This window comes from Xenopus laevis, chromosome 9_10L (genome assembly GCF_017654675.1).
Source record: "Xenopus laevis strain J_2021 chromosome 9_10L, Xenopus_laevis_v10.1, whole genome shotgun sequence".
NCBI lineage: Eukaryota > Metazoa > Chordata > Amphibia > Anura > Pipidae > Xenopus > Xenopus laevis.
In genome coordinates, this window is record NC_054387.1 from 91,158,774 (window position 1) to 91,176,171 (window position 17,398).

Below are 17,398 nucleotides of genomic sequence, written 5' to 3' on the forward strand. Positions count from 1 at the left end.
TGGCTGCAAAATGCAGTGGCTAATGGGTATTTGATTGTTGTCTGAGGGGCTGGGAAATTAAGGGAATTATGCAAATATGAGGTGGTTGTGTGTAAATTTAAATCGTAATACTATATTGCATTGTTTGGCCTCTTTTATTACAATGGCGGTACCCCAAATTAAATTCAAACATTTCCTTTTTCCATTCACTTGATCAATGAGCAGTGTGACAGAAAGGTGTCAAATGATAATCAGTGTGGATTCTAAAATTACAGGGAAACTAAATATCTGGTGCTAGTGAGCCCTTAGCATAGGCTTCACATAAAGGTGGAGTATACTTAAAATGGTATAGCATCTTTATGATATATATATATATATATATATATATATATATATATATATGGCACTATAGGTAGTGGTGTAACAATATGGCTGGGCAGAAAATATTGTGAAACTGGTGGTCACAGGGGACAAAAGTGTTTAACTGCAATGAGGATAGCGTCCTTAAGGGCTCTTATACATGGCCAAGTATTCCTCAATTATTGTGAAGGGGGCTATGCCCCGAATGCAGGTGAAATGCAACATGCCGCGTCCCAAACTGCATTTGTCGCTTAAATACGTCTGTGTGAGTACAGCTCCCTTCACAATAATTGAGTGTGTCTACTCCTGCGCTCCCCTGCGGCTGAACGGAAGAAAGCACAACGCAGGGGAGCGCAGGTAAAACCGCCCGTGTGTAAGAGCCCTAAGGTCATTTTGCAGCAGGGCCCTTGGGGGTCTAGCTACCCCTTTGGGAGACAGAGATAATAATCACTTTTGATATAATCTCCTATTTTATAATAGCTTTGTACACCACCAGCTTTCAGTATATTTTTGCCACAGTGTAGTTAGACCTTCAGAGGTGTTGCACCTAAGAAGAGTAGCACAGGTAGACCTTTAAGTGTACGGACATAAACATGTTGCTGACGGCCTCCAATTTACCGTAGCAGCAGTTGATTACAGTTCAGAGGTACACAGGCCCCCGTACTTACTAATTGTTAAAGGTTTCTAAGTGCTTTCTAGTTGGGGCGATCAAACTATGAGTTATGAACAAAATAAAAGTATTGTGCTGCACACAATAGATTTCCTATTAATGATCAAGGCCATACATGGTTCATGTATTTGGCATCTCATAAGCCTTCGGCACAGCAGCTACAGGTCTTGTTGGAAACCATGGAGTTAAATCTTAAAGCAGCTAAAGATTTGCTGGAAACCATGGAGTTAAATCTTTACATTAACGGTTAGATTTTATCTCCCTTTATAAATTAAGTCTGGAAACAGCAGTGTGAGGCCGATCAATGAAAAACTGTCATGTTTGGCCACAGTGTGTGCAGGCTATATCTGCCACCGCCACAGCAGAAAGGCAAATTTTCTTTGTGATAAATGCACAACACAGCTATCACTCTGAAGATATTTTATTCTCAAAGAGATCGGAAAGCTTTCATTGATAAAAGGGTATTGAGCTGACTCATAGAAATGCCATGAAATGGAGGTCTATTGTGTGCTCTAAGCACTCATGTCTATTTCTGTGTCAGTATAGTTTTCCGTGGTAAAAAGGAACCAATTTTAGGTTATTTATTGGGTATTGGATTTCCAGATCTCTGTGTCAATATGACAAATCCTCTCTGAGTAGCGGGTTCCCTATCAGCATACAGAAAAAAATGCACAAGAGATATTTCTTTCTTTGCAATTGCTCCCTTTTCAACTAAAGGCAATTACCTGCACTTTATTTCTATCTCATAACATGGATAAAAAAAAAAGTATCTATTGTATAAATTTAACACAGAAAAGCATTTGGCTGTCTGGTTTTCCTACTGTACAGCAATATTTTACTTTTATGATATACTCGCCAATCCGGCTCCCTGAAGCAGGCTTGGAACATCAGAGTGTAAGCTCTTGGGCAGACTCCCCCAGAAAGCTTGGTTGTATATGTATAAAACTCACACCAGAATTATAACCCTGCTTTATAACAACTGTGGGGTGAATGAGCTTATATATCCATATATCCTGATTATGATGGGGGCAGTTGAGGACATTTGACAACAACACGAAACTGCCTTGCTGTGGAATGCTGTTATCCCTAGTTGCTTGGGCTTCACTGCAATGCTAGGGCCACTTTTAGCAATCATGAGCAGCAGTGAGATCTACAGTATTTCTCTGCCATTTTGTTGATGTTGAGGTACAATGGGGGACAAGAGCAAATCAGATGAGTGGCACAGAGCTGCACTCTCCAAAAGCCCAGTACTGGGCACCTGTACCTGTTGCTTTGTCTTCCTGCATCTGAGGGTTTGAGATGCAGCTTTACCTATGGAGGAATGGTCTTGATCTTGCTCTGCATCTCCTTGCTTCTGATATAGATCTGATATAGGGTATTATCTCTGTATCTCTTCTTCTACAGATATGCTATTCTCTATCTCTGTTTCTCCTGATATATACTGTACTATTCTCTCTCTCCTGATATGTGACATTCTTTCTCTCTCTCTCCTGATATATGGCATTTTCTCTTTCTCTCTCCTGATACATGGCATTCTCTGCGCCTTCAGATAAATGGCATTCTCTCTCTCTCTCTTTCTGCTTTAATCAGAGACAGGGCTGAGGGGGCGTGGCCAGGCTGTGAGTGTGTAAGAGAGAGAGAGATTGTAGCTCTGCCCCCTATGCTGACATCCACATGCTTGTCTCCCTGTATAAGGGAACGGAGTGCTGGGGAGGGAGGTAGATAGAAGACAGGGGCTCGGGGTTTACACTTAAGACAGCAGCCGCTTGTGCGATCACTGAAGCCTCCAGCCAGAGCCGTGCCAGGGAACTACAAGGATTGGCTCTGTCCTGCTGCCAAACTGCCTGTTGTAACTGCCAGTGTGTGCTGCAATCTGCCCTCCTGTCTCCAGTGGAAATAGCAGCGCTTTCTTGGACACCCCAGCATCCACTTTCCTCTACTCCTGAGCAGCGGACTGAGGAGCCTCCCAGGGCTGTTTTTAGGGGTTTGCTTGTACCTGCTGCTGGGAAGCTCGAATTAAACAAGTGAGGGACCTGGGACTGGACCGAATCGCAGTTTCTAATCGCCTTGTGCTGAGCGCCAGATAAAAGAGAGGCAAATTGGTGCAAATCAATGACTTGCTAACAAGGCAACTCGTGGGATCTTTCTTGTCAATATGGATGGGATTGCTTTGCTGCTTGGACTTATTTCTCTCTGCTCGCTGGGGGCCAAAGTCTCAGGCCAAGAAGGTAAGCGGGGACAAAGTTACTGTTTCGGGTGTTTTACTGTCTTCTGCGTCTGGTCGCATTTAGTCGCTCATTGTATCCGACAGCTCCTCTTCCCTTTCTCTCCTCCATAACAAAACACATTTGCGTGTGCGAGACGAGCCCTGGCTGCTGCTGGATGTCACATCTGGAGTGCATCAAAGTTCACAAATACTACAAAGCCCTTTGCCAGGCTCTTCTTTTCCTTTGCTCCCAGGGGCTGCCTCCAGCGCGTCTTTAATCTTTTTAATCTTCCATTTCAATAGCAATGAGATGCGTTACTGGTGTCGAAAAACGCGAATTACAGCGATGCGGATCTGTATGATAGGGCAGGAGATTTTAGCTATTGGCGATTATCGCAGTTCTGTAGCTGTTGGCGCTTTCACTGGTCCCAGCTGTGCGGATATTCGGAGAGTGCGCGATCCAACGCCGGGGTCGCTCATCATAACGCTGCGCGACGGCTACAGTATGAGCGGGCGCTCCCAAGCTGGTGGGAAGTGCTTATGATCCCTGGCGGTAGATTGTCAGTTGCTGGGGATAGAGAGGGGCAGATGGCACTGGAAACAAAAGCTCTGCCCAGCTGGCAGTCCATATCCGTGGCACAGACACACAGCGCTATTTCATTTCTTCCAGCCATGGGCAATGGGAATCCAGCTGGAATGGCAAATTCCTTCTAGCATGTGGCACCGAGATATACTTGATATCTATGGAGTTGATCCACACCATTCGGTCCCCATATTAATTACACAATTACAATTCCTGGGCAAGGTTAATGTGAAAATGTAGGGCACAAGTAAGGCAAGGAATGGGAACATTGTGTTTTGGTGATTTTCACTGGTGCCCCTAGAAAAACAGTGACTGATACTGGAAGGGTGAATTCATCATTTAGTAGTTTCAGCCTTACACATCGGAGTTCAAAGGGCAGCCTAGGGTGCATTGTATTTTATTGCTGGGCATGGGATTCACTACCCACCTTAGCTTTATACTATTTCCACACCAGGGCAGAGATTTTTAACCTGCCACCTTACCCTTGTTTCATTTATAGTTACTAAAGGGCCAACACTTGAGGGGCCAAGCAACTAGTTCTTGGGATGGGCATTCCTGGGTCTCTATTAAGCAGGGCTGTGTGTCAGGATACAAACAAATTAACAAATGAGCTTTACTATTACTTGTAACGCCGTTTTAGCTGTGCCCTTCCCTTAGTAATTAGCTCCGTGCACCCCCTGTATTTTGTGCAATACACATTTGGAGTTTGAACCATCTTCCTTTCTTTCCCTAGAAAGTCTCACTGACTTGCAAATAAGATTAGCATCTATTGTATGGGGGAAAGACAATTGAAAGCATAATTGGCACTATTCTGCCAACAACAATGAAACTACAATGTAACAATGTAGATATATACAACCTGACATAAGAGATCATTGTGGGGAACCATAACTCCTAACTGGCACCAGATTTGCACCAATAATCACTGATTGAAATAGATTTGAATAAAGAACCAATACAACCCTTCTACAAATAGTTTTTTTGTTTAATAAAGGATCACCAAGTCATATAGCATATGATTTGTAGGGGACTGTACAGAGGCAGAAGTGGATCTGATCTTCATTACACACAGGCCAGGATATCTCTGCATTAATTTGGGATTGTGCTTGTCCTGCAGATCAGTGGAAGTGAGGGGGAATGCAGGAGTTTGTGCAATGCTTTTCTGCAGAGGCTTGGAACACTGGTTGAATATATAGTAGGTATTTGATTTGTTCGTGTGAGCAGTCAGCTTGCACAGTCACTTTGCTTTAACATATTGAATTCTGAATCCCTGCCAGCTAGGGTTAGTGGACTCACCGGCTGTCCTATATCATACAAAGTGGTTGCCTCTCTAAATAAAAGTGAACAAACCAGCTAAAGTCATATTTGTACCTGTGACAGGCCTAAGAAATAACATCTACTAGAATGTGGGACCAGGCAGGAGGATCATATTGTGCATATGGCGTTTTCCCCTATTCACATTGCAACTGTCATGTTGCATGTTTAATGTAATGCTACATTTTTCAAATAACAGTGCAAGTCCATGGTCCTCCTGTTGGAATATTGGTACACTAAAAGGTTGAGGAACACACGACAGACCCTCTGTATCTATACCCATATAATATAATAAAACAGCTTCAAAGGACTGGCCTACTGTGTAGGGACCAGTGCACCTATATAGTACTATCTGCTTGTTGAATGCATTGTTTACTGTGTAACAGACCCTAGTTTTTTACTTGGGGAATGATGGGATTTAAGCCTGTAACACACACACACACCTACAATGACTGAGCATTGTTAGGTTCCATAAGCAGGAGCACAAATAATTCAGCTTTTCCCACCATAGGGACCCAAAGTAAGTCACTTATTGAAATTGGAGCGCTCAGGGATCAGCACTGACATGAAGCAGCAAATTGCAGAAGGAAGGAGCCCTGTGATTTCAGAAAGAGGATTATCTATCTCAGTGTTGGGAAGGGATTGCAGAGCGCAATGGCATCTCATGATCCCTGGCTAGCTAAGTGGCTTTGGCAATCATACTTCTCCAAAGATCCCCATGTGATTAAAACTTTAAAGGGTGGAAAACATGCCTGGGGGACCAGAGCCATAAATACCCACTCTGTCTACTCTCTCCCAAAGATTTTTTAGGGACAAGCAGCCTCTTTTTCCTTTGGTAGAAGGAATTATGCTGTGGAATAATTGGATCATGGAGGCATGTAGGATCTTTATAGGATCAAAGCGTGGCCACCTGGCTTCTCAAAGCCAGCAGCCCAGGCACACACTGTCCATTTTTTTTGGAAAACACTGTATACAGACAGATTTAAACAAATCACAGGATACATTAGATTTTCAGAGACATCATCCCAGGCTAGTAATATATCCCAAATGGCAAACATATGTTGTTTTTGCTTTCCCAGCTACAATGTAGACAGAGATAGCAAGCATGCTGTGGTATGTGGTGTTCTTTGGTCTTGCACTGCTCTGTGCTGTGTTAGTAGGGAATATATGTTTTTCCTGGGAAAAGAGAGGCTACGGTTTAGCTGATGATTAAATGTGCCTTTTGCATTTGCATAATTGCATTGCTGAATTACTGTTCTACACAGCTTGCAATCTACTTCTAATTCCAGCTCACAATTGCTTTAATGCTCCTCTATATTTAACTTCTCCCTTCAGGTGGATTGACATTAGGGGAGACTTTGGCCGGCAGTTGATTTCCTATTTATCGATGTCCTTCATTTGTTTTGGGGGGAATGTGTTACATTCTGTGCAGTTTTAGCACCTTCTTTTAGAACACTGCAGGGCAGGCATGCGGAATATTTAGGCTTGTGTAGTAGCTGTGTAAGAAATATTTAAAATCACTGATATATTGACATATACATGGAAGGCCAAAATAGGGGGGCTGTGGGAACCTCCTGCGTAGTACTTTTTGTATTTATGCCATGCAGCGATTCTATATGTGCAACACATGCCTATGTATATTTCATAAGTAGCAGTGTAACCTGAGGTCTTGGACTGTACAGATTTTTTTGGGGGGGTAGTGCATGTGGAATATGTTACTGACCGCAATACTCATTTAGAGAAAGATATAAATACCCTATTAAATATATCAATAAAAAGTGAGACTTATTAAGGCATTGACTGAATGAAATATCCCCTCCCCGCCCCAAACAGCTTGTTTTACCCAAGAGAGCAGGCTTGGTTCGGTGCAATTTGATGATCAAGTCTATAATAGGTCTTCATAAATGGACTGTTCCATACTCACAAGGCAGAGATCCTCCTAAATGGCTATTTGTTCCCCACTGCACTTTACTTGGGCAGCCTGTCAGCTGCGTCACCACATTAACCCTTTTGTGTTTGGGAGCCAGAGGCTGAGACATATGTGCGTTAATCCATTTTACTGTTCCTTTGGGATGTTCATGTGCGGTCCCCCCCACAATATAGAGTCAGACAATATCACCGCTGCTTTCTAGATAGAAAGAGCAGACAGATTGAAAAGCCTGTGCAGTAATAGAATGAGCCAATCACTCTGTTCTACCCAGAAGTGCTTTCTGCAAATGAGCAAAGATAATTGTGTTTCACCCTTTCCAGAAGGGAATGCTCCATGCTGCTTAGCTACAAAAGGTGGAACTTGTATATCACAATGCTTTACGTTTTGGATGTTAGAGAAATTCCAGTTGTTTGCAAGGCATGAAACCCTGCCACAAGAATAAGTGCAAAAGCGCACATGTATTGCATTTGAACCCCGAGTCACCATGAGCCGGGCTTGTTAATTTCACTAGCACTAGAAATAATATTTTACTGACTTTATTTGGAAAAAAATCTGTATTTTCTACTGAGACAAAGGCAAGATTTCCCTGGAATCTTTCCCTTGGAATCCTTTTTAGGATTTTAAGATATTTACAACCAAGGAAGTTTCTTGGAGTTTCATCACTCAAGAAGTATACGTATCCACTGGTCATAAAACCATTCATTGAGCATTACAACTTGGTATTTTCCAGTTGAACTGATCACGATTGGTCTGTGTGTGTTTTGAGTTGATCATAAAAATGTAAAACTAGTATAGATGTACTTATAATTTACCAGTTTATCTGCAAAAAGGGGTTATATTCCACCGGTCCCCTGGAAGGTATTTCAAAGTACATTTAACAATTCAGCTTGTCAGTTCATTTGTCTCAGTAATATAGTAATAGGTTTTCCGGTCACACATGTGAGCATTTGCTGGGAATTAATGGTGTACAGTAATTCTGGAGGGATTCCGCAACATGCTCAGTGCATACAGATGCGAGGCGACTGTATTGTTTCAAACGATGAAACCAGAGAAGGAATCTTCTGTTGATGGGTATATGCTCTTAGTAATATAGTTCATCAGTCACCTCAACTTTAGAGGCACCACATACAATTCACATTATTGCAGAGATTAGGGTGTATTTACATTTTGGAAAAACCATTTTCCGTCTCCTTTCTAAGTACTATTTAATATGCAGCTTGTAGATTCAAAGGGCACATTAACTAATTATTGTCCTTGTCCATATTGATTCCGGCTCCTATGCCTCCTATAATGTAGTGCTTATGGCTTGTCTGGGCTGAAGAATTCTCTGTAGACGTTAGAAGAATCACCATATGATGTATGATACTATTTGCTAAGACACAAAGAGAATGCTTAGTGCAATCCATATGGCAACTTCCATTTGAATGAATGGATGCAAGTATGCAGGGAAGGTTTATTGAGTGCAGAAAATAAATTGCATTAGTTAGAGAGCCTTCATTTCATCTATTTTTGCATTCTTTTTTTTTTGTAAGTGGAAGTTGTCATATTCGTTGCTAAGACAAATTTAACGGAAGTTGCTTTCATTTTCTGAAATTTAACACTGCCCCCAGTAAAGCTAAATTATCACTTTCTTTTTTTAAATAATTGATGGAATAGAATATAAATTTTATAATTGACTAAGGCACAAAAATATAGTAAAATGGCTCTAATTTGTGAATGCTGCTTGCTATATCATCATGTAGAAAGATATTTGCTACTCATAAAGCAGAAGTATTCTTAAAGCTACAGCGCCCTCTACATCCCCGACCCATGAGTGTACTAAAGGGCGTGGGTTCAGTAGTTAATGTATAGGCTTTGCCTTTCATTGTGTTACATCTCTAACTGAATTATTATAATTTGCGTCTGGCGGCAGAACCAGGGGTCATAGTCAGGATAACCAAATGGAGCAAATACTTTGTGTTTTCTGCTCACAATTGTGTTATAATGATTGATACTCAGACACTCAGGACAAAGAAAACTAATTAATGAGCTAAAAAAAATCAATCAATGACAGAAGAGCAATGGGGCAAGGAACTGATAACAAGTTCAATCTTGATAGGGGAAGTCTGTATTAGAAAAGTAAATGCCATGCCTTTGGATGCTCTTAAATGAGGCACAAGCAGCTAATGAATTACCCACGTGCTATTATAGAATAGATTCAGACCCCAAAATTGCCATTATTTAGCACCATATGTGCAAATGCATAGTTTCTCTATAGGCCACAGAGTACAATTTAAACAGAGACAAAATGATACATTGTACATCCTATTCATGAAGGAACTTGCTTTTGGCGTCAATTCATTCTGCTGATGAAATGCGTGCAATATGCGGTATTCAACTGGAATTCCGGTGGAAAGGCTGCTTTTTGGCACTTTGCATTTTCTCTTCCCGCACTGCAGCAAATCACAGATGCATTGTGAATGCTCCATGCAAAATGTGTGCCAAGTAATAACAGCTGAACTAAGCATCTCAAGCACAGTAGGAGCCTTACTTTTACCACTAATAAAAAAAAGTCATAAATGATTTACTGATTTTTTTAGATTCTATAATTGCCAAGTCTAATGTCACATTACATTAGGTACCAGTATTATAGCTACAAAAAAAAAAATCTCCTGGGTTTTTGTAATATTTGAGACAGTAAAAGGCATTGTGGCCTGCAAGTGAAGGAGGATGAGGTACAATATTTAACACTTCACCAGGATTGTGCTTGATCTGAATGATATAGCAGCTGTGTTGTTGTGTGTGCCTATGTGTATGTCTACTTGTAAAAAGCCTTAATTGACCTCAAGCTTCCTGTTACCTTTATCATAGTAAGTCTATTATGCACCAACAGTGCCGAGCACTAATACAATTGCTATAGACTCGAGGGCTTTTTAATTAATTCAGTGGCGCTCGCATCCTAATTCTTTCCCAAGCTGAATGTCGTTTTTGTGATGTGGCTGCCAAGGTGGTTGAAATCATACTGAAAGTTTTGTCTTTCCATATATAGACTAGACTTGTGGTTCTATGGTCCAGAAATAGTGTGTAAGCAGTTGGGCAATTCATAGAACAAAGTTAAGTTGTAAAGACTCCCTTGAGGTAAACGGAAAATGCAATTTTATGAGGGGACACTGCCAGATGACATCAGCTTTGGCATTCTTCATAATAAAATATGAGAAGCAATATATTTATGGCCACTAGGGGGTTATTGTAGTCTCTTTGGAGAAAGTCTCACCAGAGGAAGCCTGTATTTATATGCAGATAAGCACGCATACCCTGTGTCTTCTTTTATTTTACTAGGACTGTTTTTTTTCAGAGGAAGTGAATAGACGATAAGCTGTAATTACAACTAGGGTGTATCTTCCTTTTAACAGTGCGGCGGGAAAGAGGACACACTGAATTTGTGATATGTAGTTCTGGCTTATGGCCGTATGTTTCCACATAACTGTGCAGCAAATTGTTACCTCCTTGAGGAAAAATGCCAGCGCTGGCTGACAGTATAAGTGATGAGCTGAAGCAGGTGTTCAGCAGGGGCACAATGTACAGCTATCCACCTGGCCTCCAGTTATCAGACAGCCTTCATACCCTTCAGTTAAGGAACAGCGTTGCAAACACCACTTATTTGCTGATTACTTCGCTTCCGCTGCGATGTCAAATATTAAAAAATGTTGAGAACCCATGCATATATTGATATTATTTGGCTCTCTGAAGATACTAGGGGGACTGTAATTTAGAAATAGCTGTGAAGCCAGAAATTAGCATAACCCGCTTAGCACACCATCATTAAAAGCAAACTTTATTGAAGTTCTTCCCATGGGAATGTTGCAAATGTCTATTAAATCAAAAATATATACCAATTATGAGCCCACAGGCCAGTCTGTAGGATATAATGCCATTTTTCACTGGTCCGACTGAACCCAAATACTGCCTCTTTCCGTTGCACATTGAACATGCACTTAGGGGTTAACTTCTTTTTAGTGGGATGAATCCAAATGGTTAGTTCATCAATTTGGACAGGAGTGAGAGAATATGATATGTAAAATTACATGTAAATTACTAAAGTAACAGCACCCCCCAGCAGCAAAAAAGATATATCTCCTTTTAGGTTTCAAATGTGAGAAAACATGCAATTACCATTTATATATATATATATATATATATATATATATATATATATATATATATATATATATATATATATATATATTTTCCAATGAGTATCCGCACTCCAAAGCTGGTATCAATGGCGGGGTGCACGGTAATTGTTTATGTATCAAAAATCTTCAGACCAGCACTCCCTTTAAAAGTTTAATAATTTTATTATTCTGTAGTATTCGACGTTTCGATCCACATTTGAAAAAGGTCCAAATGTGGACCGAAAAACGCCGGATTCTACAGAATAATAAAATTGTTAAACTTTTAAAGGGAGTGCTGGTCTGAAAATTTTTAATATATATATATATATATTATATATGCTGTTTTCATATCCATTTGCTTGCTTTGGTTAACAAGAAGTATATGGGCCAATTTTGTGCTGTTTATTATAGCTACAGGCGTGGCTGAGAGATTGGGAGTAAAAGGTATGGAAATTAGATGAGGTGAGGAAAGATTTGCCAAATTGGGGATGTTCATGCTGGAGAAGAGGTGCTTAAGGGTTGATATGATAACTATGTATAAATATAGAAGGGGATCATAAATACTTTATTTACCAGTAGGTCTTTCCAGCTGACACAAGTTCACCCATTGCGATTAGAAGAAAAGTGGTTCCGCCTAAATATTCAGAAGTGTTTTTTTACAGTGAGAGCTGTGAAGATGTGGAATTCTCTCCCTGAATCAGTGGTACAAGTTGATACATTAGATAGCTTTAAGAAGGGGTTGGATGGCTTTTTAGCAAGTGAGGGAATACAAGGTTATACTATTTCTCATAGTACAAATTGATCCAGGGACCAGACCGATTGCCATTTTGGAGTCAGGAAGGAATTTTTCCCCCCTCTGAGGCAAATTGGAGAGGCTTCAAGATGTTTTTTTTGCCTTCCTCTGGATCAGCTAGCAGTTAGGCAGTTTAAAATAGAGTTAAAAGGTTGAACTTGATGGACATGTGTCTTTTTTCAAACTTACTTACTATGTTACTATGTAATCCAAATTACAGATAAGATCCCTTATCCAGAACATCCCAGGTCCCAAACATTCTGGATAACAGGCCCCATACCTGTATTGCATTATGTAAAAGAGTGCCCCCGGTGGGCACATTAGTGTGAAGAGTGGTAGACTGCTGCTTGTAGCAGTCTTTAAACATCGCTATATGTCTAGGTAAAGTGACCTTCTTTGTCAATAATTTAAATTTCTAGGCTTCCTTGAGGATGAAAAAATGGAGTGGCGTTAGTTCTTGAAAAGTGTCTCCAATGCTACTGAATGCAATTGACAACCCATTTTCTGTGACACTTTCCCTTTAAAGATCAAATGCTTTTAGTTTTTCATTTTGTCTTTTGGGCATCTAATGCCCTGCAGTGAAACACTAAAATGTTACCGACATTAGGATCCAGATGTTAGTTTGGTAGATAAAGCTTCTTCTAATGCTCTGCCTGGGGCTGCTGCAGCAGGACCATATTTTAATCCCTTTACTGCCATATGGCCAAAGCAGCACATTATCTTCTATTGGCCACTGGCAGCAGTAGGGTTAAGTAGAATGAGTTCTTGAGTCACTCAGTGTTTTACTTAAAATAACAGCTCTTTGTATGAGTTAAACAATACAAGGAAATTGCTAAGGTAATCAATTAATATACGGAGATGGAATAATGTGTGCACAGTAGGTTATGTTCAAAGGTTACTGCCTGTTAAAAGGAAAGAAATGTAAGATGACTCCTTATAAAGGAATATGTTCTCATCATTAGCAACGATCTATAGGTCATAGATTGTTATATAATGACTGTGTGTGTGCTGGGGGATTCCACCATTTACTAAATATCATAGTTCTATCAAGTATGCACAGTTAGGTAGTGCAGGGGCAATTTTTGCTCATTAAATTAAAAGGATCCCTTCTTGCACTGGATGGAGACATCATTTTTTGAAGGTGTGTTCAGGGGCCTTATCGTGTTTGGCTATTTATGGTTGTGAGTCTGTGCGCAGACTGCTGTAAAGTGCATTGGGGCCAGCGTTTGGGCACACAAAGTCATTTTTACACACTTCACACGCAGGCAGCTGGCATTCTGCCTCTCTGATGTCTGTGTCTGAAGAAGGACACTTAAGTCTGGCCTAAATCTAGCTATGTAATAAACTGACTGTGTGGGTGTTGTAAATACTTGAGCACACACACGATTTTTATTATTGTTTATATGGCTCACAAACGCAAGCCACTTGAAATTTTTAGCTGTGAGTTTCTGTGGGAATGAGAGCAAGCATTCTATGTGTGTGTGTGGCAGGAATATCAGATATGATGATATCCAAAATAAAGGAAGTGTGTTTTGTGGAGATTGGGTTATCTTTTCCCTAATCAACTTATGTCTCTAACTATTAAGGAGGAACCATGATAGCAATTGGCATCATCAAAGTTTCCTGTCCCGATTCTTCTCTTTTATTAATAAAAGTTACTAATAAATGTACAGCGAGGCTGTTATATACAATTACTGATTTTAATTAGCACTAATTCGTAGAACTCTATAGAAGCTGGAAATATATTAAAAATATTACAGCTGAAATGAATAAAAATGATATATATATATCTCCCTCTTGAAAATAATGGCGTGAATGAACGTTGAGAGGTTATTATTATAGTCAGAGAATGTCACTGAGCTGTGAACACATGATTACAATGTGTCAATTTGTGGAGTAAATGCCTCTGGGGTGACCTGTGTAATACAGTGCTCTTTTGCAAAGCATTGTGGTCCTGCACTATAGAAACCTTTGCAGAAGAAAGCATTTCTTTCTGGGGGCTTAGGAAGCTGTCAAGTACAGATAAGGCTCTTGATCTAATCCCTTAGGGACACCGGTTTGTATTATAAAGGAAAAAATTAATTTCTAACTACTGGGATTCCAGCCAAATTATGTGACCTTAGAACGGTGCAGCTGCAGTGTAAAAATAAACCACCGATAAGTGAAATCTGTGAATCCCACCAGAGTGGATGGCTAGAACAGAGCTTGTTGAAGTCCCTTTCCAGAGGAAGGGGGGGGCTGCTTCACTGCTATAGAATGCCCACCAGTTGAGTCTAAAGCTGCCAATAGATGTTGAGATTTTATAAAAGATCCGATCGTCATCGTGAGACCACGATTATCTCTGAACGATCGTACAATCGTACGAATTGTCCATCAACTAAAAAGACCAATTTGCCAGGTAAACAAAGGGTAGCTGCCTGCTTGGCCCTGCAAACATAGATAGATTGCACTGGGACCGACAAAGATTTTTTAACCTGGCCGATCAATTTCCTGACAGATGTCGGCCGAAATCGTAAGTTGTTCGATCGTTCGAATCCCACTAACCACATAATCATTTCGAAGGATTGGTCGGACTTCGCTAAAATCGGTCGTTCGGCAAGAGAAATCTTTGCGTCTATGGGGACCTTTACAACAATAGCACTTTCAAAAACTGGGGAAGTGTAAAACAGAGAACAGGGAGCAGATACAAGTTCAATACTTTGTAGGACCATTTATTATAATGGAATATTATACGTTTGCACATATGATTTAGCAGTGAAAGTTTCAGTTCTATGACACTATTTAATCAATAATATATATATATACTATAACAAACAAGGGAAAGTTGTGCTCACCACTATTTTTTAAAACCATTAGGCGGGGGTGCAATGAGGGTGTGACCACAAAATACACATAAAAAGCAATAACTCCAGCAGCACTCCGATATGTGAATCAAGGGTTATTTATTCATGCCATTAGCAGAGCGACGTTTCGGGCTATTCCAGCCCTTTATCAAGCTTGATAAAGGGCTGGAATAGCCCGAAACGTCGCTCTGCTAATGGCATGAATAAATAACCCTTGATTCACATATCGGAGTGCTGCTGGAGTTATTGCTTTTCATTTGAATTTTTCCTCGGGCAGAGAGGAACACAGCTGTGCACCCGACGCTGCAAAAGGTGATTCTGTGTGAGTGTGGCACCTTACTGATTTGATTTGATTACACAAAATACACACACACACTGAATATATATATTCAGTTCATTAAACAGGGCATACACGGAAAATTATTTCTTCTTGCAATCTTCTTTGCTCTTTTATTTAATAAGATGTTTACTCATTTGTAGGTTAGTGACACTGACAGACCTAGTTCTATAGAAATCAGCTTGTTTTCAGAAACATGGTCCAAATCATTCCCCTTTATCTCTCATGAGTTTATTTAGAGCCTAATATGGTCTTGGAATTTTTTATCCCCAAAAGAAAGTTGTACAGCTAATGCCTTTTCATTTTACTGAAGATCCACTCAAGGTTAGGGAATTTCCTTATTGTGCATGAGGCCGGGCATTTCCATTGAGTCAGCCTGCTAGTGATAATTTTAGACATTTTTTTGCCCAGAAGTGCTCATGTGACATGCTGCACAGAATATATATTATTCCGAGAAGAATCTGTGTCTGAGTGACATGCTGGGAAAGCAAAAACCATAGTAAGTTGTGTTTAGACCCTTTATAGTGCACCCTTCTTATCAATGTTACACAAGTGTTTTCTGGCCAGCACCCCATAATATAATATTTATAGCATGCACTGTGTACCAGATTGTCTCTCAGTTTTTCAGCCTCTCGGTCTTTCATCATAAATTTCCCGCTTCCAGGACTTGGGACTGCAGTGTACTGTAAAATTCATGGCAAAAAGTATAGCATTCACTTGAATATTGCTCTCTAGTTCATCTTAAAATAATCTTTTTACTACGATGTAGACAATGCTGTTTTCTGATTTTTGTTTTATTTTTTAGTTTTGTTATGCAGTTATTGTTTGGCATTTTCTACTATGACTATGTGGTTGCTAAGTTCCATGTTAAGCTAGCAACCACTACATAATGATTAATATGAATTTAAAATAAATAAGCTTTAAAGGGTTTGTTTATCTTTGAGTTAACTCCTAGTATGCAGAAAGTGTAAAACACAATTTGCAGTTGGTTTTACAGTTTGCAGTATCAACAATGTGGTTGCTAGGGTCCAATTAAATGTAGCAACCATGCATTGATTTGAATAAGAGACTGGAATATGAATAGGAGAGGCCTGAATAGAAAGATGAGTAATTAAAAGTAACAATAACAATACATTTGTAGCCTTACAGAACATTTGTTTTTTTGATGAGGTCAGTGACGCCCATTTGAAAGCTGGAAAGAGTCAGAAGAAGAAGGCAAATCATTTAAAAATTAGAATTAGCATGCTAAAATTTAACATAAAGGTGAATCACCCCTTTAAGTAACCTTAAGGTGGCCATACACTATTAGATCCGCTCATTGTCGACTTTAAAGGAATAGTTCAGTGTGAAAATAAAAACTGTGTAAATAGATAGGCTGTGCAAAATAAAAATTGTTTCTAATATAGTTAGTTAGCCAAAAATGTAATATATAAAGGCTGGAGTGGACAGATGTCTAATAAAACAGCCAGAATCCAACTTCCTGCTTTTCAGCTCTATAACTCTGAGTTAGTCAGCGACTTGAAGGGGGGCCACATGGTACATTTCTGTTCAGTGAGTTTGTAATTGATCCTCAGCATTCAGCTCAGATTCAAAAGCAACAGATATGACCCATGTGGCCCCCCCTCAAGTCTCTGATTCGTTACTGCCTGGTAACCAGGGTAACCAGTCAGTGTAAACCAAGAGAGCTGAAAAGCAGGAAGTTGGGTTCTGACTGACAAGTTATATATCAAATCACTCCAGCCTTTATATATTACATTTTTGGATAACTAACTATATTAGAAACATTTTTTATTTTGCACAGCCTATCTATTTACCCAGTTTTTATTTTTACACTGAACAATTCCTTTAACCCGATATGCCCACTAACGGCTGGGCGATATCTGGTGAATCTGAACGTTCGGTCCTGGGGCCGAACAACCGGATAACAATGCTACAACTTGACTGATCGATATCTGCCCGATTTTTGGCCTGATATCGATCGGGAGAAACCGTCAGGAGCCCCCACACATGGGCAGATAAGCTGCCGAATCAGTCTAAAGGACCAATAACTGAATCACAAAAATGGAGTGCTGCTCCAGGCCTGTAACACCGGATTGGTGTCAGGTGCCGTCAGGTATCGGGCCTAATGATGTCCAAAGCCCAAAAACTGTATATAGCAAAACAAAAGACCTGTGGCACAAGTCTTGATAAAGGGCCCAGCAGAGGCCCGAAACGGTGCCGCTTAGTTTT

General features: G+C 40.1%; 1 protein-coding gene across 3 annotated transcripts in view; it reads left to right on the forward strand.

The window, feature by feature from the left end:
- Positions 1–2,476: 2,476 nt before the first annotated feature.
- nrp2.L (neuropilin 2 L homeolog) overlaps positions 2,477–17,398 on the forward strand; it is a 96,191-nt gene continuing 81,269 nt past the window's right edge. For 2 of the 3 annotated variants that reach the window (XM_018236182.2, XM_018236184.2), the window contains exon 1: positions 2,478–3,237. In XM_018236182.2, coding sequence (XP_018091671.1) covers positions 3,165–3,237 — 73 coding nt within the window. In that variant the 5' untranslated portion in view covers positions 2,478–3,164. Of the gene's footprint in view, positions 3,238–17,398 lie in introns of all 3 variants that reach the window. The other variant, XM_018236183.2, reaches the window with a different exon arrangement.